Below are 22,861 nucleotides of genomic sequence, written 5' to 3'. Positions count from 1 at the left end.
ATAAAGATCAAATGGGACTCAAATGAAGAGAGATGAGAAGATACTCCCAACTGAAGAAGTTACCCACTAGGAGGATTAGGGTTGCTCTTGAGACCCCAAAATACCAACACACTGGGTCCTGCCGAATGAATCTGACTCAAGTCTTCTCAGCCAAAGAAAAGTAAACTTTATTAAAAGTCCGCTTGCATTAGACACAGAGTAAGTCTGTTCTAGATCATTCTATGGCGCTCTCACTATTCTATGGCATTCTTTGGCACTCTCACTATTCCATGGTGCTCTCACAAACATGAAGACAGGATGGGGTCTTATATACAGAAGGTTGTGGGAGGAATCTAGGGGTGGTCTAGAGGAGGAATTTGGGGAGGGTCTTCAGGAGGAGTTAATGAGGTCAATGATTGATTAAGGGTGGGAGGTAGCTGGAGGCTGCAGACAATGGTGGGGTAGGCCAGTTCAAGGGTATATTGATATTTTGACAGGCTCAAGGGTGGGAAGTAGATGAACAATGGAGGGCTAGGCTAGTAACTAGGCTAGTAGTTAGCAGTTAGTAATTAGGCTAGAGGTCTGGGCCCAGCCACAATGTAAGGCTGATTGCCTCATGCAAATGCCTCATCAAATGAGACAATTTAATCAAGAGTCCAAGGGAGGTTCCCAGATCCTGAACCTCAAGGACTCAAGGAGAGCTCAAGGGGGGCTCCCAGAGCCCATACCTCATCACAACCAATCCCTTCATGGAGGTGGAAGACCCACAAGTGTTATATATTGTACATTTTCAGACTTTCTCAATATTGTACTGACTTAATTTTTTTCCTCTCTAAAAAAAAAATACTATCTACTATATAGGATTCTTCTCTGGGAAGGATATATAAGATACTATGGTGACAAAAGAAACAGAAAATATCAATAAGAACATTTTTAAAAAGAGAAAGTGGATTTTTGGGAGAACATAACTAATTGCATTGTGACTTAACATTTACTATTTTTTCTATTTCTTTCAGTATGATCCCTCTTTGACAGGCACTAAATGTCTTCCACTATACCTCTCTACCTCACTAATTGCTTTAAGACTACAAAAGCAAACTTAGAGGCCTTCAATAGCTTCAGGAAGGCATTTCATTCCCTTTATCCTACTTAAGAAATTAAGTGACTTATTGAATGATAAAGAAAGTAACTGTTTTCTTTGGTCTAGTGTAAATGGCTATGCTAACAAGGACACATTCTTTCCTTTGGAACCATTTAAGCAATCTCTGTTTTAATGGGTAACTTTTCCTTCCTGTGCCTTGTACCTGCTCTTTCCAAACAATCTGCTTTGTAAGAAACACATCTCTTTTTTATAGTGTCCAGGAGGATAGAATATATATCTACATGCACACATATAGACACACACATGTGTCTATATGTGTGTATGTATATATGCATATGTATGTGTATATGTACATATTGATGGAGTGCTTGGGATCTATGTCTGTAATATCAGTTTGTAAAATCAATTTGTAAAACCAGTCTGTAAAATCACATTTCCCCCTCCCCAGCCTCAGAGCATTAACTCTGCCCCTTCCCCCTGCTGTACTCTGCCCAGCAACAACTCATGAATTGTTTATGTCTGCTTGGAACAATAACAAGCTACACCTACAAATCCTTCACTAAACCATCTATAAATATTTTAGCTTTGGCAAATGTTATCTCCCCTTAGTATAATGGCTAGCTGCACCTATGAATCCTTCAATGCACTAAGTTAACTCCTCGGCCAATTAGGCATATCCTGAATCCCCATTAGCTTTGGTTCCCAGCATCCATCTTGTCAAACATGACACTGATGGGTGGCAGACCAGGCACTTCTCAGTCGGCCCTGATCAATAGCTGACTTAGTGATGTTTCAAGCCTAAAACCACACCTCCAGGTAGCCCCACCTTGGGCTATTTCCCAGTGAATTATGGGCAATACACCTACGAGGTTGACATTAAAAGTACATGTTCCTTTAAGCACTGACCACTCCTTAACCCCTCCCTAGTCCCACCCTTATTCACCTAGTTAGCATAATTGAGATCTGATTTACTGTCATGACTCCTTAAAACTATACCTGTGACTTCTTTAAGTTTGCAGGTTCCCTAAAATCCTCCTTGCCAGCTGTAAAGCATAACAATAAACTTTTACAATCCTGACTTCAAGTTTGCTTGGGCCTACTGAATTCCTTCCAGACTGAATTGCAGGTCAGTCTGAATTTCTGGTCATTGATCTTGATCAGAATCCCTGTATAACCTATTGCCATTCCCCCTCATCAATATGTCATCTGTGGAATTGTGAGACTTGTATGCCATCACCTACTGATTTTGTGTGTCACATTCCTCAGTGAATAAAGTACAATTTACCTAGTTCTCTGTAGCCTATGCTAGCTTATTTGGGCGATACTTAGTAAGGACTTTAAAAATTCTCCCAACACCACCTCCCACCTCTGTCCCATCAGGGCCCTAATGTTCTCTTTTTTGTGGTTTCTGCTCCCCTGGAGTGTAGAGTTTTTGTTGGGTAGAATACTACAATGGGATTCCTAGGTCTGTTCTTTTCTGTAGTTCAGTTTCCAACTGCCAGATAACTTTCTGGTATGTGAGTAGAAAAACAGCAACAGCAAAATCTAGTCCAAGTTCCTAAATTTCCCACTTGTTTTGACTTATCCATTGGGGGTCGGTGTAGAAAAACAGAGGATACTTGGGAGTATCAAATGTTGGAGACACTTTCTAACTCCAATTTTGAAAATATTTGTGAATATTCTAGCATTGAAGATGCTTACAGCTACTAGTGGGAGTACCTGAATCTAGGTGCTTGAATTATGACCAGGAATTCCTTGGTTTGGGACATGCCTTTAGATCTGTTAGGGGTTGTTGCTTAGGTCTTGCAGAAGTCATAGACGTGCAGTCTTCATGGTAGTCATTTACGATGTTTTATATTATTCTCTTTGATTCTGTGATAATGAATACATCACTGCATACACTTAGACCATGCTCATGTGATGCATCCTTTGAAATATAATAATGAAAGGTTTTCTTTGTGTGCTGGAGCTGAGCAAGACTTTAATTGGATTAATCTACACTGACCATTTCCCTAAACTCATGAGGTGAGCAGTGACCACCTAGACAATGAGTGGAGCTGGGAAATAAAGGTAGCAGTTCTCTGAGAACCATATTGAGCATGGCATTTCCTCCAAGAATAATGTGAATATGGGGATGCTCTTTTTCTAGTTCCTATTGTTCAACAGGATCAAGTTGGGACCCCACCCTGCCTCAAATTTCTAATAGCTCTGAGTAGGAGAGGAGAGGCAGGTGAAAGTGAACTAAGCTGATAGAGGGGAAGCTTGGAAGAGGAAGGAGCAGGTAGCCAAACCAAATATTAGCTTGTCAACTAAAGTTTTTGAATAGGGAGAGGTTTACCCAAAACCAAGTAATCCCTTAGTGCATTTCTGTTTCTAAGGATTTATTTATTTACAATCAATATTTTGACTTTAATGGCAAGAAGGAATGGGACCTGGTGTACAGCAGGGGCATCAAAGAGGTATCATAGCATGAGAAGCCAATTAATATAATTACTAGGCAGGACCCTATGAGTCATAGAGGTATCATTAAAAACACAAAGAGTCCCAGTGATGATGATCCATTATATTTGAAAGTCATTAAAAAACCCAGATCAGGTCCCATTGTCTTGTTCCAAGTGGAGTTTCCAAGTAAAGAGCAGAGTGACAAAGTGTAACATTCAAACCTGGGAGTAGAGAACCACATATGGCTAACAATTGCTTACTCTCTGGATGGGAGGTCACCATAAAAAAACTGGGATGGTTTGAAATCTAGCTTCCAATCCTAGAATGTGAAGTATAGATAGCCATTCTTCTGCGCTGGTCACGAGACATTAATCCAAGATGAAGCTGGCTGGATACACCAATATGGTTTTTTCCTTGAGGAAAAATATAGAAGGTGGAAAAGAAAAGTTCCTTCTACATAGGTGATACTCTTTTCTATCTCATTAATTTCCAGAGAAAGTTGCAGCAGAAAAGAAATCTTCTTTGAAGATACTGGGCATAAACTCAGAAAAGATACAAATCTTCTGAGATCCTGGGCCTAGTTCAGCTGCCAAATGATATGATTGATGCTTTCACCTTGGTAGCCAGGTTTGCCCATTTCCTTGAGAAAACCCACACTCTACTCTTGGCAGCATGGCGGGCTACCGACAAGGGGAAAAGACACAGGAACCTTGAGACCTGAGATAAATGTTCCCCAACTGAGCAGATTTCATGGATGACATCTTCCAGACAAATGATACTGAACTTCCCTAGATGCTCCTCAATCAGAGTATTATCTATTAGAGAGACTTTCTTAGCTCTATAATGTGCAGTTTCTTTAAGGAAGTTGGAGACATTTTAACGAAGACACCACTATAAATTTTCTTCAGACGAAGTTCCTCTATTGTCTTTGTTACCTGGTTACTCACTCCAGTAATCCTTTCTATTTGGACCACAAAGGCCAGATGATGTGCATCCTTCAGCACATAGCACCCAGGTTTTGAATCCAGGCGCTTGAGACAAGCTACATCTCAGACAATCTGATGGGATTCATGGACAAATGATTCCAGCTGCCTCCCTTTCTTTTGCTTCCTCTTTTCCAAAAGGTCTTGCTTAGCCTGAGTTGCTATGAAGGCTTGGTAAGCTTTCCTCTTCTTCTGGAGGTTCTCTGAAACCAAAGGAATCTTTTTTCTGGGTTCAGGTTCCGCCATCTTTCTCTAAAGCTTTATTGAATCAGACTTATCCATGCTATCTCAGTCTCTGCCTTAAATATATGTGTGTGCGTGCATTTGTGTATATATATGTATGTACACATATGCACATATATATGACAGTATGTGTGTATACTTATATACATGTACACACATAGTTATATACATATACACACTTATATATGTAATCCCATTCCTAAAGTCCTTTGGTATGAGGCTGGAAGAGAGGAGGGAAGAAATTTGTTCTTTTTTAGCTTGAGTCTTTTCAGGTTGCTGGGAATCTCTTCAGGGCTCTTTGAGATCTTCAGGCTCTTTGGGTTCTGTAGTTGTAATAGGCACTTCTGGTTTTCAGGGTTTTTTTTTTTTTTTGAGAAAGAGAGAGATAGGAAGGACAATGCCAACCCCACTTCACCTTGCTAAAGTAAAAGACTCTGGGAAGGCATGAGAGGAGCTGGCAGTCTCTATCATGTCCCTGTTATCCTAGCTTTCTACACTAGAGAATTCAAGGAATTTTCACTTGTATAATTCTTCCTGTGTATACTTTCTCTGATTTCTGTTTTGCTGCTAAATTGGATAAATGAGTTTCTTTGATAATTGCTATATATGTACATTGGGGAACTGGTGTTTAGTGGAAAACCTTGGACATAAAACTTGGGGTCCTCCTCCTTTCCCCATAGGAATAGTGATCAGAAGTTTAGCTTGAACTTGAAAACCACATCCTCTAGATTTAACACAATTTAAGGGAACAGATAGATATAATTCTAGCTTCTTATTCCTTTCTCTCTGAGGAGAGAGAGAGAGGGGAATAAGACCCCAACTTCCTGCTTCCCCTCCTTGTAGGAATTAAAGTCTCCCTTGGAGAAGAATGTGAGGAGAAGAGGCTAGAGGTGTCTATTTTGCCTCCCTTTGAGTCATAAAATGACACTTCCATGCTACATATGGAGGGAAAGCCATCCTTGCAAAATATATGTGTATGAGTATATGCACATATTTATATATACACATACATACACATGTTCCTATAACTCTTTCCAAGCCACAAGACCAACTACCCCCTACCTATATATATGTAACTATAGAAAAGATAGATTGTCAGCTCCTTGAAGATAGGGATAATCTTATTATTTCTTGTGCCTAATACAGTCCTGGAACACAGAAGGTATTTCATAAATGTTTATTTATTGACAATAAAATCTAATTGCACTGGAATTCAGGAAACTTGGGTTTTGGTCCTAGTTCTGCTAGTAAATAATTGTGACTTAATAATAAGTAGCATTTATGTAATGCTTTAATGATTGAAAAGAGCGTTCTATGAATATTATCTCATTTGGTCTTCGCAGGATGATAGTACTAACCCCATTTGACAGATAAGGAAACTCAGCTTGAGAGACTTGCCTATACTCTGGCTTCCTGACCTCACTTGGACTCAAATAAAACCACTGTCCCCTAAGTTACTTAATTGCCAGTTCTAATGGCCCTTTCTCAGTTCTCTGTCTTCTTGACTTCTCTGCAGTTGATGATACCGTTAATTATCTTCTCTTTGATACTTTCTTCTCTCTGTTTTATGTGACACTAATCTATCCTGGTTCTCCTATCAGTCTGACCCCTCTGTTTGGCAGTCTCATTCTCCTTTTCTGGTTCTTCATCCAGGTCACTCCTGCTACTCTTCAATGTACTACAGGGTTCTCTTTCAGGTCTCCTCTCTCTCGATATTATCTCACTTGTTAATGTCATCTTTGCTCCAGATTCAATTATCATCTCTATGCAGATGATTTACTTATAAATATAAAGATTTACTTTTCTTTCTCCTAATCCTCTAGCTTTGCATCTCCAATGGCCATCACAAACTGGATTCCAATAGACATTTTAAACTCAACATGACTAAAATTGAACTTATCTTTCCTCCAAAATTCTCCTCTCTTCTCTATTTTCCTATTACTATCTGATGAGGTATGGGCTCTGGGAGCCCCCTTGAGTCCTTGAGGTACAGGCTCTGGGAACCCCCATTGAACTCTGATTAAATTGTCTCATTTGATGAGGCATTTGCATAAGGCAATTCCATTGTGGCTGAGCCCAAGCCTCTGTTACTAGACTTCCCACCCTTGAGCCTATCAAAGTGTCCATCCACCCTTGGACTGGCCTAGCCCACCATTGTCTGTGGTCTCCAGGTGGCTTCTAGAGACTTCCCACCCTTAATCACTGGTTGACCTCATTAACTCCTCCTGAAGACCCTCCCCAAACTCCTCCTCTAGACCACCCCTAGATTCCTCCCACAACCTTCTGTCTATATATAAGACCCCATCTTGTCTTCATGTTAGTGAGAGCACCATAGAATAGTGAGAGCACCATAGAATGACCTAGCACAGACTTACTTTGTGTCTAAATGCCAGCGGACTTTTAATAAACTTTACTTTTCTTTGGCCAAGAAGACTTGAGTGAATTCATCTGGCACTACCCGGTCTCCAGAGCAACCCTAACCGTAGTGGGTATATTGTGCCTGGTTTTCCCCACAAACCCCGCTCCTCAAGGAAGTGAGCAGACAGGTCAGCTTCACCCTTTCCCCTCAGTCAGTTCACCTGCATAGAAGTAGGTGGGCTTCTGGGTCAGGTGAGGGAGTTTCAAGGTGTGTACTGACCAATCACTGCTTACATAAGGCCCCCTTTATAAGCTGAGGTTCTGCTCCACTTCGAGGCTATTGCTCTACCTGGGATATGGTGATGGGGTGGTGCCGGCTCAGCCTGCCATGTGGCCTGATCAGCCAACATGGCCTTTTAATAAAGGGCCCATTCTAAAATTATTACTTGGGTCTTGCTTGAATTAATCAAGTTATGGTATAACAGGTAACCTCTTCATTTCAAGGGCAACAACATTTTCCCAGCCCAGGTTCTCAACCTAGGTGGCCATCTTTGACTCCCTCACTCTTTCTCACCCTCCATATCCAATCTGTTGCCAAGCTCCTTCCTCAACATTTCTCATATATACATATTCTTTTTTTCCTTCTTCACTGGCATGCCTCAGTGCAGAGCCTCATTACCCTTGGACTACTGCAATAGTCTAGCAGTTGGTCTCCCTGTCTCAAGTCTTTTCTAGTTCATCCTTGACTCACCAGCCCAAGTGATCTTCCTCAACTCCAGTGGCTCCCTATAACTTCCAGGATCAAATAAATATAGAATCTATTGTTTGGGACTCAGAGGTCTTCATAACCTGACCCCCTCCTACCATTCCAATCTTCTTACACCTTATGCCCCCTGTGATCCAGACACACTGGCCGCCTCACTGTTCCTCCAACAAAGCATTCCTTCTCCTAGCTCCTACATTTTCACTCGTCCCCCACGCCTAGAATTTTCTTCCTCATCTCCTTTGCTGGCTTCTTCCAATCCCAGCTAAAATTCTGCCTTTTAAAAGGAGCCTTTCCCAGTTCTCCTGAATCTTAGGGCTTTCCCTATGAAATTAATGTGCTCGCTTGTTTCCCCGGAGCTGTTTGCATGTTGAATACATTAGACTGCGAGCTTCTCCATAGCAGAGGCTGTATGCTTTTTTGCCTTCCTTTGTATCCCTAGAGCTTAGCACAGTGCCTAACAGAGCAGGTCCTTAACAAATGCTTGTTGACTGAGGTTCTTTCAATCAATCATCAATCAACATTAAGTGCTTTCGATATGCCAGGCACAGTGCTAAACGCATATTCCAGCGCAGATTCTGTGATTTTTAATAATTGCAGTGAAAATTCCGATAAGTCACCCATTAATAAGGAGGAGAGGAAGCCCGAGGAGCTAATTTAGAATTGGGAAGTCAGTATTCTGGGGCAGGAGACTGGACTGGCCTTTTCCCCCTGAAGTCGGAGAGGGCAAAGTACCGAGATCTGACGCATGCGTAGTGAGGTCGCGAGGAATTCTATCCAATTCTGCCCCGCTTCCCCTCCAACAGTAGCGGTTTGAAGCGGAAAAGAGCGCTAAGCAGCTTCCGCTCTTCCCCCTCCGGCCCCACCCCCGAACTCCTCCTTTCCCCGCCTCCCGGCCCTGCTTTCCTCCAGGCACGCATGCGCTACCGCCTCTTCGGCGCCCCGCTCCCTCCTTGGAAGCGCGCGGGCGGGCAGTTTGAAAGCCATGGCGGAATCGGATTCCCTGGAGGATACCTTGGAAAGGTCCTTACACATTCAGAAGCTAAAGGCCCGAGATGTGACGGAAGAAGACGTCCTGCGTTGTAGGCAAGAGCAGTCGAAGATCATCAAAGGCACCGGAATTAGCAGTGACCTGGAAGCGCGACAGCGGGACATGCCGTGTGTGTTCCTGTGCTCTCGCTGCCGTCGGCCCCTGGGGGACTCGATGAGCTGGGAGGGCACGGACTTTGATGACAACTGCATCTTCCTGAACGGTGAGGGAGAGTGGGGAGGAGAAGAGGTAGAGGGGAGAGGAGGGGGAGGGGGCGGGCAGGGGGAGGCAGCCGGTAGAAAGGACAGGGGGGTGGGAGGGACAAGGAGTGAAGGGAGGTGCTCAAGATTTAAAAATATTTTGTTTTTTCCAAATTACATTTTAAAACAATTTTTAACATTTTTTTTTAAAGCAATAGGGGTTAAGTACCTTGCTCAAGGTTACACGGCCAGGTGTTTCTGGGTGGGTGCTAAGTGTCTGAGCCCGGGATTCGATCTCCAGGTCTTCTCAACACTGGAGCCGGTGCTCCCACTCGCTGTGCTATCTGGCCGCCCCAATTTTTAACATTTTTAAGAAAAGTTTTGAGTTCCAAACAATCCCTCCCTTCCTCCCACTTCTCCCCCCTCCCTGAGAAGGTGAGCAGTCAGATATGGGTTAGGTACGTGCAGTAGCTTGGGGAGCCCCCTTCCCCTTCACGTCTCTTCTCAGTTTCAATTATCTTATCTATAAAATGGGGATAATTATAACTCTTAGGGTTGTTGTGAGGATCAAATGAGAATAATTGTAAAGCACTTAGCACAATATAAGTGTTATTATTATTAGATAACAGGTAGAAGCTAGGGATGCTTGTGGTGGTGGTAATGATGGCAGTGTGACTTTGGGCAGTCACTTCCCTCTCTGGACCTCAATTTTCTGTAAATTATAAGATTCCATTAGAAATCTAGGTAATCTGAGGTCTCCTCCAGGTCTGCCTAGGAGCCTATTTCTCAAAACAGTCCGATGAGATAGTTGTTCCTATAAGGGTATCTATCCCCTGTTTAAAGATGAGAAAATCAGCCTCAGACACTTACCTGTGTGGACCCCCTGGGCAATCCAGGTAACCTCTCTTCTGCCTTAAGCCTGTCAGGGTTATTGTGAGGGTCAGTTGTAAACCTGATGATCTGACCTTTGGCAAGTTACTTCCTCTCCCAAATTAGATGGTTGGATGGAATCGGTGTTGCTTGACTCTTTTTTTGTGTCCTAGACACTTTTTGCAGTCACGGAAGCCTATGAACTCTTCAGTATAAGGTTTTTAAATGCCTAAAATTAAATACGTAGGATTAGAAAGGAAATCGATTATATTGAAACACAGTTATCAAAATATTCCCCAAAAGTTCATAGACTGAAGGTTAAGAATCTCATGGACTAGATATATGAGGTGCCTTCCAGTAGTTTATGTGCTATCTTCAGTTTAAAGATGAAGGAAAAAACCTCAGAGTAGACTCGTTCCCACAGGTGGTTGGCTAATGAATAATAGCTTAGGTGCTCTGACCAGTGCACTTTTCAATGCATTATGCTGTCATATCATTCTCTTGGGGGCGGCTAGGTGGAACAGTGGATAGAGCACCAGCCCTGGAATCAGGAGGACCTGAGTTCAAATCCAGCCTCAGATACTTAACCCCCCCCCCAAAGCTAGCTGTATGCCCTTGGGCAAGTCACTGAACCCCAACTGCCCTACCTTCCCCCCTCCAAAAATCAAAAACTGTATTATTCTCTTGGGTTCTCACATTTGAGAGGATCCATGCTGGACCATTTGTATGTGATATTTGTTCACAAACTATAATTTTTGAGCTAATTTGAGAGCTACTACTAGTAGTTATATTAGTAGTATTTTACTCTGACAGTACAATTACTTTAAAATTAGTTTTGACGAACAGTTTATTTCAAAAGACACTATTTAGTCACTTATTTCAGAAGCATTAACAAAATTCCAAAACCCCCCAAAACTGTTAAGTGCCTTTTTTGTGCAGAGCACTGTGTTGGGTAAGATTAAAGTTAAGAACAGACTTGGTGCTTACCTCCTATTAGTTTATAGTCTAATAAGGGGATAAGACACCAACACATGCCATATGATATAGTAGATTATAATCACTTTAGACCAAGTGCTATGTGAGATCCAAATTCAATTTCAGTACTAGCTAAAGTACTACTTTAGTGTTAACTCTGAGCTATGTTGTTATGTTGCTGGTATTATATTTTGTTAGATGTGTGCCAACACTATGAAGTAGATCTAACTGTAACATAACATTAGTGGCCCCCAAAGTATTTTTAAATGCAAAAACGTTGTCAACTTTTTGAAATTTATGGAGAGAATGTTTTGAAAAATACTGTGTGAAGTCTTGATAAAGAAGACAGAAGACTAAATTATGAAACCAGCTGGGGGCCATGTACTTCTAACCCAAGTACACCATGTTACAGACATTTATAGTAATCCACTTTATAGTGTTGTCTAAGAAAATGATTGTGCTGTGATTGGTGCTAGTATACTAATAACAATCTTTGTAAATTTAGTATTTGAACAAGTTGCTTATTTTTAAAATGAAGACATTAGATTAGACAAACTATTATTGCCTAGCTCTAAAAATTCTGAAAACATCAATAACCAGCTGTTACCTTTTTCTCATTCTAGCAGTCTCACCTAATGTTTATGTGGATAAGGAACAGAAGCTATCCACTAGAAAAAATGAATATGGCTGGTAAGATGAAAATTAAATAATTATCCATGTATAATACTTAATTCAACAAAGTTTTTTAAATATATGCAGGCTGTGATAGGTACTAGGCATTCAAAGAAAAAATGAAAAAGTTTCCACTGTAAAAGAACTTAATATTCTGCTAGAGCAATATAATAATTACACACATACAAGGTAATTTGAGGAGGGGAGAGAGCATTGACATCTTCCAGGATGAGGAAAAGTTTCATGGGGGAGGTTATACCTGAATTAATTTTAAAAACAAAATTTCTTTTTTTTCTTTATTATGAACTTCATACACATGCATATTTTCATATGCAAAGAACAGAAAAGGAAATATATATGAAACTGAATTTCTGTGAAGTACAGTTTGGCTTTTTTAAAGTATAATACTTTATTGTAATAGTATCAACACTGGCCTCCTTGTAGTCCTCTTGTTAACTTCTTTTCTGTGTATATTTTGAATCTTTTATTAATTTTATTTTCTTTCTTTTTTTTTGGCATTACTATACTATCCCTCAAAATCCCTGTAATTCTTCTTTCTTCCTCTTATTTTTTCCTTTCTTAGAGCACAATAGAAATCCATCACATTCATATACAAAAACTTGTTCAGCCATTTCCCGGTTGATGGATACTCCCTTAATTTCTAGTTCCTTGTTGCTATAGAAAGAGCTGCTATAGATATTTTTGTACATATAGGTCCTTTTCCTCTTTCTTGAGTTGCTTTGCCATTTAGACCTAGTAATAGTATTGGTGGGTCAAATAGTATGCACTTAGTAGCTTTTTGGGCATAATGCCAAATTGCTATCCAGAATGACTAGACGAGTTCACAGCTCCTACCAGTAGTGCATTAATGTGCCTGTTTTCCCTCAGCCCATTCAACATTTGCCATTTTCCTTTTATGACAGTTTTGCCAGTCTGATATATTTGAGGTGGAACCTCACAGTTGATTTAATTGGCAATTCTCTGCTTATTAATGATTTGGAATATTTTTCATATGACTATTGATAACTTGGATATCTTCCTTTGAGAACTGCCTTTTCATATCTTTACTATTTATCAGTTGGAGAATGGCTCTTATTCTTATGAATTTGAATCATTTCCTTCCTATATCTTGGAAATGAAACCTTTATCAAAGAAAGTTTCTGCAAAGTTTTTTTCCCCCAGTTACTGATTTCCCTTCTAATTTTAGCTGCATTGATTTTGTTTGTGCAAAACTTTTATATAATCAGAATTGTTCATTTTATTTTTTGTAATCTTCTCCATCCCCTGTTCATGGGCTTTCTCCTTGTTCATAGATACGAAAGGTACTTTTTTCTTTGCTTCTCTAACTTTTTATGTAATGGCATTTTATATCTGGGTCATATAACCATTGGAAGTTTATATTGGTATTTGGTTTGAAATGTTGATCTCCACCTAATTTCTACCAGACTCTTGTCCAGTTTTTCAAGTAGTTTTTGTCATAAAGTGAGGCCTTTATCCCCCAGTAATTGGTCTGTAATTTTCACTTTCATCTTTATGTGTTATACCTAAACACTTCCACAGATTGACCACTCTATTTTTTTTTTTATAATTAATTTGTTTGTTTCCTTTTAGTTTACAGGAATCAATTTCACACAATTCCTTGAGTTCCACATTTTGTCCCTCTCCTTCCCCTTCCCTCCATGGCGGCATATAGTCAAGTATAGGATCTGTAAATACTTTCACATTATACATTAGTCAGGTTATAAAGATGGATTGTATCAGATGGAATGAAAAATGGTAAAGAGGACATAAAACCAAACAAGAAAAGGAAAAAGATCAGGTATTTTGCTTCCATCTGGATATAAACTCAGTTCTTTCTAGTTCTTTCTCTGGATGCACACATTTCTCTTCATCATGAGTCTTTCGGGATTGACTTATATCACTGCATTGCTGAGAAGAGTCCAATCTATCAAAGTTGGTCATCACACATACGTTGTGTCTGTAATTGTGTATAAATTTCTCCTGGTTCTACTCTTCTCACTCAGCATCAGTTTGTATAAGCCTCTCCAGGTAAATATGAAGACTGTCTGCTCCTCGTTTCTTATAGCACAATAGCATTCCATCACATGCATATACCACAACTTGTTCAGCCATTCCCCAATTGATGGGCACACCCTTAATTTCCAGTTCTTTGCCACCACAAAAAGAGCTGCTATAAACATTTTTGTACATATGGGTCTTCCTCGCACTTCTATGATCTCTTTGGGATATAACCCTAGGAGTGTTGACCACTGTATTTTTTAACCAGTACCAAATCAGCCAGATAATCGTTGCTTTGTCATGAAGTTTGAGATCTGGTGCTGCTAGGTCCCCTTCTTTCCCTTTTTTTCCCCTTTTACTTCCCTTTAGATTCTTGATCTTTTTGTTCCTTTAGAAGAATGTTATTTTTATCTTATTTAGCTCTATAAAGTATTCCTTTTGTAGTTTCATTGATATTATTATTATTAATTTTTATTACTTTATTATAATTATTAAATTTAGGTATTATTGTTATTTTTGTTATTGGTTTAGCCTACACATGAATAGTTAATATTCTTCCGATTATATTTTAGTCTGTATTTCCATAAAGCATGTTTTTTACTTGTATTCCCAAAGTTCCTCTGTGTGTCATAATAGGTAGACTCCTGATTATTCTATACATTCTTTAATTATTTTGAATGGATTTCTCCTTTCATTTCTTCCTGTTGGGTTTTGTTAGTAATATATGGAAATGCTGCAAGGATTTATGTCCATCATCACCACTGTTATTTGATATAGTGCTAGCTATAAAAGTAAAGCAAAAAGAAATTAAGGGAATATGCATAGACAAAAAAGAAGCAAATTTATTGGTTTTTGCAGATGATATGATAGCTTACATAGAAAACCCTAAAGATTCAACTAAAAAATTATTTGAAACAATAACTTGCACAAAATTGCAGGAAATAAAATAAATACTCAGAAATCATCGCTTTTGTCCATTTCAGATAGAAGTGAATTTCATTAGATGCCCACCTCCCCAATCCCAGCTATTATGTTCATATATTCTTTGGGGGCACCCAGTTATGAGAAATAGTACATTTCTCTCCTTCTGTCCTCATTTATTCCCCATTTTATTCCTTTTTTCTTCCCTTTTTTGACATATATGGGACAACCAAACCTGCCAATGGCCTGTCTTAGTTCTTTCCATGACTTGTAAAGTCAGTGAGAGTCTGAGGGAACATCTATCACATTTTTTCAACATTAGCATGTACATACTTCCTCCTTTAGCCACTTTCAGTTTACCTTTCTGGCTCTTACCTTTGCATTTCAAAGATTCTACCCAGCTTTAGTCTTTTCATTGAGAGTGCTTGAAAGTCATCTCTTCTCTTAAAAGTTCTATTTTTCCCCCAATAGTAGTATGCTGATTTTTGTAGGGTAAGTTAACTTTGTTGATAAGCCTTTATCTTATGCCTTTTGGGGTTTTATATTCCAAGATTTTCTCTCCTTTATAGTAGTTTGAGCTGGGTGTTGCATTGGATAGAGTTCAGGACCTGAAGTTGGAAAGACCTGAGTTCATATACAGCTTCAAATAGTTAATAAGTTGTATGATGCTAGATAGGTCACTTAACTTCTCTTTGCCTCGGTTTCCTTATCTGTAAAATGGAGATAACAGTAGTACCTACCTCTCAGGGTAGGGTCCTCACATGAGGATCAAATGAGATAATTGTAAAGTGCTTAGCACTGTGCTTGGTACATAGTAAGTGCTACATAAATCTTGGCTATTATTGTTATGTGCCTGGCACTGTGCTAAGCCCTAGGGATACAAAAAGAGGCAAAAGATAGTCCCTGCCCCCAAGGAGCTTACAGTGTACTAACTGTGACCCTAGGCAAGTCACTTAACTTTTTGTTACCCTCAGATTTCTCAACTATGAAATACAGATAATAGCACCTTGTTGTGAGGATCAGATGAAATAATATTTCTAAAGTGCTTTGCAAACCTTAAAACAATTTAGAAATGTTAGCTAGTATTATTATCTTGAATATGGCTTCTTTATATTTGAACTTTTTCTCCCTGGCTGCTTGCACTATTTTTTTCTTTGACTAGAAGCTCTAGATTCTGATGTTTACAATTTGGGGTTTTCTTATATATTTATATATATTTTTTTTATATTATCTTATATTTATATAAGATATATATGTGTATATATGGGTTTTTTCTTATATTTTCACTTTTGTCTTTTTCTTTTAAAGCAATTGGGGTTAAGTAACTTGCTCAAGGTTACATGGCCAGGTGTTTCTGGGTGGGTGCTAAGTGTCTGAGCCTGGGATTCAATCAGGTCCCTGACACTGGAGCCAGTGCTCTTACTCCCTGTGCTATCTGGCCACCCCTTGTCTTTTTTTTGTGATAGACCTGGACAGTTTTCTTACATGATTTCTTTCATTTATTTATTGCCCCCCCCCCCTTTTTTGGGAGGGCAATTTGGGTTAAGTGACTTTCCCAAGTTCACATGTGAGGCTAGTTTTTGTGTTAAGTGTCTGAGGACAGATTTGAACTTAGGTCCTCCTGACGCCAGGATCGGTGCTCTATTCACTGTGCCACCTAGCCATCCCTTTTATATGATTTTTTTTTTTTTGGAGGGGTGAAGGCAGGGCAGTTGTGGTTACGTGACTGTAGCAGCAAGCACCCCAGCATCCCCAGGGTGGCTGCCAACACAGGTTCTTAGATTTGCTTTTCTAAAGGAAAGCAACTCAAAAAGGGTTAACAAGCTTACTTTAATCAATCAAACATAAATAGTTTACCTCGTTCAGAGGAAAAAGGTCAGCACCCCAAACTTCAGAGTATACAGACAGAAGTTACAAGACAGAAACATATCAAGCAGACTGGCTTCCATACTGTCCAACCATTACATCCATACCAAATCACAGTTACCAGAGAGGGAAGCATCAACTTCTGGGTTTTCAAAAATCTCATCTGGTCAAATGACAACACTTCTCAAAGTGAGCCCCAAAGCAAAGCCTCCCATCAGGGATTATATAGCCTTCTCCAGGATGAGAGAATGTAACCACCCTCTTGACCCACTGCCTAATCACACAGCATCAAGTGTGGGCATTCCTGAAAACCAAGCCTCCTGCCACAGGCTCCATGTGACCACATTTAGCCTATTAAGGAGCAGAGTATATTTTCAAATCAAGGAAGTCTCTTTGAGTCTCTTAAGCCTATCAAAGGGCCTGGGGGCAGGGAAGATCTTTAAATTTGCATTTCCATTACAGTGGCCCAAGGTCACACAGCTAGTAACTGCTAAGTGTCTGGGCCTAGAACTTGGGTCCTCCTGATTAGAACTTAGGTCCTCCTGACACCAGAGCTGCTGCCATGTAGCTGCCCCTCTAATATGCTTTCTTGAAAGATGGTATCCAAGTTTTTTGTTTGCTATGGTTTTCAAGGAATTTTATAATCTTTATTTATACCTCACATGCTCCTGTTTTTTTAGTCTTTTGATTTTGTTTTTATTTCTTGTTTACTCGTTGAATTATTTGGTTTTCTTGAGTAAGGTTTTCAATTTTGTATTTTAAGCTACTTATTCCAATTTTTTTCCTTAAGAGCTCTAGTTTAATATTATCTTTTGTTTAATTTTTTATGACCACTTTTGGAGGCCTTGTGACTAAATCATTCATTTCTGTTTCTATTTTTTAATGCAATTAACCTTTTCTTTTAGGTTAACCTTTTTGTTATCTCTTGAACCACATTTTTTCATTGTGTTCTGTGTTTTCTTCTATTCTCCCACCCCCACCCAATTCCCTCCACCCCCATCCCAGCTTTAGTTTCTAAATTGGACTAGAGACATTCTCTACTTCACACCATATTTAATGATTGTGGAGACAAATCCTATTTGTTTTTGTGCCCTCTGTCGTTTAGATCCCACTGACTTAAGGCCTTGAACACTGACTGCTTCCTCTTCCACATATTGCTCGAACTCGCATGCTACTAGCCCTGTGTGATTGAGCTTTTTCTCAGATCTTTCTGATGGGTCCTGTCTCAGTGCTCACAGAACTACTGAATGCCAGCAGACCTCAGACTTTTACCTTAGCCTGTTCCCCTTTTGGGACTCTTCTCTCAACCATGATAGGCTTCTTGATGTATTATGCAGTCCTGGACTGGATGGAGGAACGACTGCTGGTTTTCTTTGGTGTTTCTGATTACTGATCTTTCTGGTGCTCTTTTAAATATATTTGCTGCAGTCTGTGTGGGAGGGCAGTGCTTCTCTTTGATCTTTTATATTGCTATCTTAGCCAGAAGCTCTAAACTAAGTCTTGAAGGAAGCTAAGGATTCTGAGAGGCCCAGATGAGGGGGCGAATTCTAGGCATGAGGAATGCAGATTTACAGAAGTGGGGATTTTGCAGTTTCACAGAAGTATGGCTGAAACAAACAGTGGGTGTAGCTTGAGATAAAGTCAGATATATGGTTTTAAACCAGATTTTGGAGGACTTTAAACACCAAATTTAGGAGTTTGTATTTTATCTTATAGGCAATAGGGATCCATTGAAGGCTTTTGCTTGGGGTTATGACATGGTGCAAAGGAAGGGTGGATTGGAGAATGAGACAGACTGGTGTAGCAGCAGGCACCCCAGCGTCTCCAGGGTGGCTGCTCACCCAGGTTCTTGGATCTGCTTTGTTAAAGGAAAGCAACTCAAAATGGGTTAACAAGCTTACTTTAATCAGTCAGACATATATCGTTTACCTTGTTCAGGGGAAAAAGGTCAGCACCCCGAACTTCAAAGCATACAGGCAGAATTATCAAGACAGAAACAGATCAAGTAGACAGATTTCCAAACTGTCCAACCATTACATCCATACCCAGTCAACATCTGGGTTTCCACATCTGGGTTTTTCAAAGCCGGGGGACTCTCAACAACGGCTTCCCAGAATTCAGATCAAATCACAGAACACTTCTCAAAGTGAGTCCCAAAACAAAGCTGCACATCAGGGGTTATATAGCCTTCTCCTGGCTCAGAGAATGTAACAACCTTATTGACTCACTAGCCAATCAAGAAGTATCTACTGAAAAACAAGCCTCCCACCCCAGGCTTCAGGTGCACTTTAGCCTAGGGGCAGGGAAGATCTTCCAAATTTGCATTCCCATTACAACTGGAAGCAGGGAGGCTATTTTCATTCAGGTGAGAGATGATGACAACCTTTACTTGAAGACCTTAGCAATTATATCTAAAGCTTAACTGTATTTTATGGCTTTGACAGCATTGGCAACTTTTTTTAAATTTGGCGTTTAGGGTTGAGTTAGCAAACATTGGCTGATAACTCTAGTTTTATTAATGGCAGAAGCCATGTTGAAGAATGTTGAAGTGTAGCTGATGTCTCTGTTATTCTTTTTGATTGATGAGGGAGACAAACTGTTGGTATTCCAGCAGGGATGCTATGAAAAAAACCGAATGGATCCATTTATCCCTTCCTTTGTAAACCAGCTCCCCTTTGTTGTTGCTTTGCCTTGGAGACTCACCACCTTTTGCTGAATTCTCCAGTTAGTAGGATCCAAAATGATTTTACTGTTCTGAGATTTTACTGTATGACTTCATAAATGCTGAGGGAATATGGATTAAATAGGACATCAAAGCTATGTCAGGTTAGTTAAAAAAGGCTTACTACAGAGGATGTTCAGTATTGATGGAGGTAGTAGTGAGTCATGGAATAACAAAGACAGGGTGAGGAGAATGAAATGTACGGAGGCACAAAATAGAGAACTAGGAGACTTTTGTGTGTTAGAGGGAGGGGCAGTACAGGATGATTCAATCATTGAAGTGCCTGCTACATGCAAATTGCTTTGGTGTAAGGTGAGGCAACTAATTAAAATCCCTAGATTCCTTCAAGCAACTAAAGTGCTGTTTTCTACATGAAGCCTTTCCTGATCCTCTTAGTTGCTGGTGACCCTTGCTCTGGAATTATTTATTATACATTTATATTTGTGATATATTGTGTGTAACATACATATTATATATTACACATGTATATGTACACACACATACATGGTGTTCCAAAAGTACTTATTTGTATTTGCTTAATGTGTATATGTGTTGCTTAAGAAAACTTGTTGGGGCGGCCAGGTAGCACAGATCGTTAAGAGCACCGGCTCCAGTGTTGAGAAGACCTGGAGCACCCACCCAGAAACACCTGGCCGTGTAACCTTGAGCAAGTTACTTAACCCCAATTGCTTAGGGGCGGCCAGGTGGCTCAGCGAGTAAGAGCACAGGCTCCAGTGTCGGGATGACCTGGATCAAATCCGGGCTCAGATACTCAGCACCACACCCAGAATAATAACTGGCCGTTGTAACCTTGAGCAAGTTACTTAACCCCAATTGCTTTAAAAAAAAAAAAAAGAAAACTTGTTGATGTTTGATTGATTGTTGTGATCAGTGTAGCATGTTTGAAGAACTTTAGTTTTGAAGAATAGTTTATGGTTTTATAACAGTTGAAATCTTTTTAAAGATCATAAACAAGTACAGTCTTTTCTAAAGCAATGATTTTCTTTAGCATGATTGAGCCTTTGAGTTGTAATGGATGTTCACTGAATATTGGCCAAATATACAGATGTACACCCAGGCATCTTGATTATAAGCGAGACTTATTTTGCTTCGATGTTTCATCAGTTGATGGGTAAGTCTATTTTATTATATGTTATCCCCTAAGATTGATCCTTGGAAAATAAAAGGATGTAAAATACATTTGTAAGTATTTACATACAGTTGTCACTTTGTGAAAATTTTCCTTATAAATGCTCCCACAACTGTTGGGAAGGGCAGCTTCTGGTGTAGCCTCTCCAAGAGTGGGGGAACAATACAAAGCCTACCTGGGGAAAGTTAAGTGAGAACTGGCTGTAGTTTGATTCTGTTGCAAAGTCAAAAGTAATTTATTATTTAAGTTGATCTAATCTTTTTTCCCCTGTCAGACTGTTGAAGCTATACATGATTTGTCAAAAGGGACAATTAACCAAATTGAACAAATGTTAATGACTTTAGTTAGAGATATGTAAGCTTTCTTTTCTTTTGAGAATATTGTAATTTCATACTTTTATATACTTAGATGTGTTGTCAGTTTGGTTTTCAACTTTGTGCATTATTGGAGGCATACATCTAAATGCCTTGTTGTCTTTCTGCTTAGCATACAGCACATTTCAGGGCCACAGCCTTATGAGCTATACTTGGAGAAGGCAAGTTTTTTGAAATCTTAGCATAAACAAAGCATTATTACTAGTATAAACCTGCTACCAAAAGATTCATGTGAATACTGACATAGCCATTAATTCTCAAGTTTGGGTATTCAAGTCTTTGTGTCCCAAATCTTTTAAGCTGGTACTCAGAATTTTTTAGTGTTTTTTGGCCTGTAGAACACTTGGAAGCTGAACCTCAAGAAATACAAACTCAATTTTTGTTGAGAGTGGAGGAGAGAAGAATTGATGGAAATGATCTGGCATATGACCAGAGATTTTTTAGCTCATTTTGAAGCATAGAAACTCAGTCAAGCACATGGAAAACCAATATAAACAAAGACTCCCAGTGTAATTAAAATGGAATTTGTCACAATGATCCTAAACTATTGTTTAGGATACTCCGATATTTCTGAAAAAAATATGGGAGACCAGCCAAGATAAGAGTAGGAGGAAGTCAGTCAGGATGCCATTTTCTACCGTCTCCTCTTCCTCCTCATTTAAAGAGTTAAAGATACTTTAGTATCAGTTGTTGAGTCAGATATTGCCTGAGCTGACAGACTCCTACCAAATAATCAATCTGATCTTACAAAACAGAAATTAGGGCTTTATTATTTGCATTACTGAAAAAGACATGAATTTTTCTTTTAATAAGATTTCTTTCACTATTATTCCCACAATGTGGAAGTTTTTATTTATAGGTCATCATTTGGTAGGTTGGAAAACAAAATTGAAAACTGAAAACTGAGATTGCATTACAATGCAAAGATTTGAATGTCTGTGATCTGAGATGTCTTTGAGATTGCAATTTTCAGACAAAATAATATTCTATTAAAGTTCAATTTATATTTCTTTTTAAGAAGCTGTTTTCTGTAGCACAAGGTACCCTTGAAATTGAAATTGACTTTCTTCAGAAATTTTTTAAAATGGCCTTTTAAAAGTCCTTTACTTTGACCCAGATATTTTGAATTGTTTTAATTGATTGATTTTATTTATTGCCAGTAATATATTCTTCAGCTTCTAAGAAAATTAAAACATAAACAAACATGAATAAAGTTATATTAACCAAAAGAAGAATATTTTCTGGTTCATTGTCTAGGATGCTTATAATGACAAAATTCCTTCAATGGTAATAGAGTGTTAAGAGAGAGAGCATTATGCTTTCAGCTTTAATATTAATATTCACCATTTTGTCCACATTTTAGCTTTATGTGCATTGTAACCATGCTCTATGATAGTTATGTTCTAGGTTCTGCTGAAAATGAAGCTGTGCCTGAAACTGAAGAGCCTCTAACTCTTGATAAGCAAGATGAAATGGAAAGTGTATTAAACAAGGTAATCATTTTCATTGACAAGTTTTTATCTCTGTGTATGTGGAATAACTATTCTCCAAAAAATGATGATATTCCCTACTAAGTTCACTGTTTTGATGTATAAGCCCACTTTCATAATCGAGGTATGGATTATTTCAGTTTAGTTTGTTATGAAGGTCTATTTAAGTTTTTTTCCTACATTGTGCTGCCATATGATAGGGGAAAAAAATAATTATGTACCAGAACTTCTGTCCTTTTTGTCATTATAACTTGAAGATTTCAGGTTCATTGATTTTGTAGTTCATAAATCTTTGGAGTTTAGTTTTGTTTTAAAAACCATACAGACATAGGATTGAGTCTGTGTAACTTTTGTCTTAACTTTAAGAATTGTTGCTATTTCAGAAGGTAGGGCTATTCTGTAGCCAAATTTCTGTCATTTGGGTCAGATTATAAGAGGCATTGTGATGTAATGAAAGGGTGCTGGATTTGGAGTCATTAGTCACTACACGTGTTTCCCTGATAATGAGACACTGTCTTATTTTTTTTGGACAGAAAAACACCAGAGGGCTTATTTTCAGGGGAGGGCTTATTTTAATGAACATCGACAGCAATTTTAATAAACAGGTAAATGTGAACAAAAAATGTACCAGCAAGCAAATCACTGGGGAAGAACAGGATGACACTCTCACTGCTGCAGCTCTGATTGGATGCAGCTTGGAGC

General features: G+C 39.1%; 1 protein-coding gene and 1 pseudogene across 1 annotated transcript in view; one reads left to right on the top strand and one right to left on the bottom strand.

Moving 5' to 3' along the window:
• Positions 1-3,461: 3,461 nt before the first annotated feature.
• Positions 3,462-4,752, bottom strand: LOC138151329 (ribosomal protein uL30-like; annotated as a pseudogene).
• A 4,015-nt stretch (positions 4,753-8,767) lies between these two features.
• MIS18A (MIS18 kinetochore protein A) overlaps positions 8,768-22,861 on the top strand; it is a 17,973-nt gene continuing 3,879 nt past the window's right edge. The window contains exons 1-4 of the mRNA XM_069074895.1: positions 8,768-9,123; positions 11,569-11,635; positions 20,155-20,277; positions 22,066-22,162. Of these exons, the coding sequence (XP_068930996.1) occupies positions 8,856-9,123; positions 11,569-11,635; positions 20,155-20,277; positions 22,066-22,162 (555 nt within the window). The 5' untranslated portion in view covers positions 8,768-8,855. The remainder of the gene's footprint in view (positions 9,124-11,568; positions 11,636-20,154; positions 20,278-22,065; positions 22,163-22,861) is intronic.

Source organism: Petaurus breviceps, unplaced genomic scaffold (assembly GCF_028583685.1).
Source record: "Petaurus breviceps papuanus isolate PSGF00001 unplaced genomic scaffold, PetGlider_PUasm1.0 90897, whole genome shotgun sequence".
Taxonomy (NCBI): domain Eukaryota; kingdom Metazoa; phylum Chordata; class Mammalia; order Diprotodontia; family Petauridae; genus Petaurus; species Petaurus breviceps.
The sequence above is the reverse complement of the archived record's forward strand: the minus strand, read 5'-3'. Positions and strand labels throughout refer to the sequence as shown.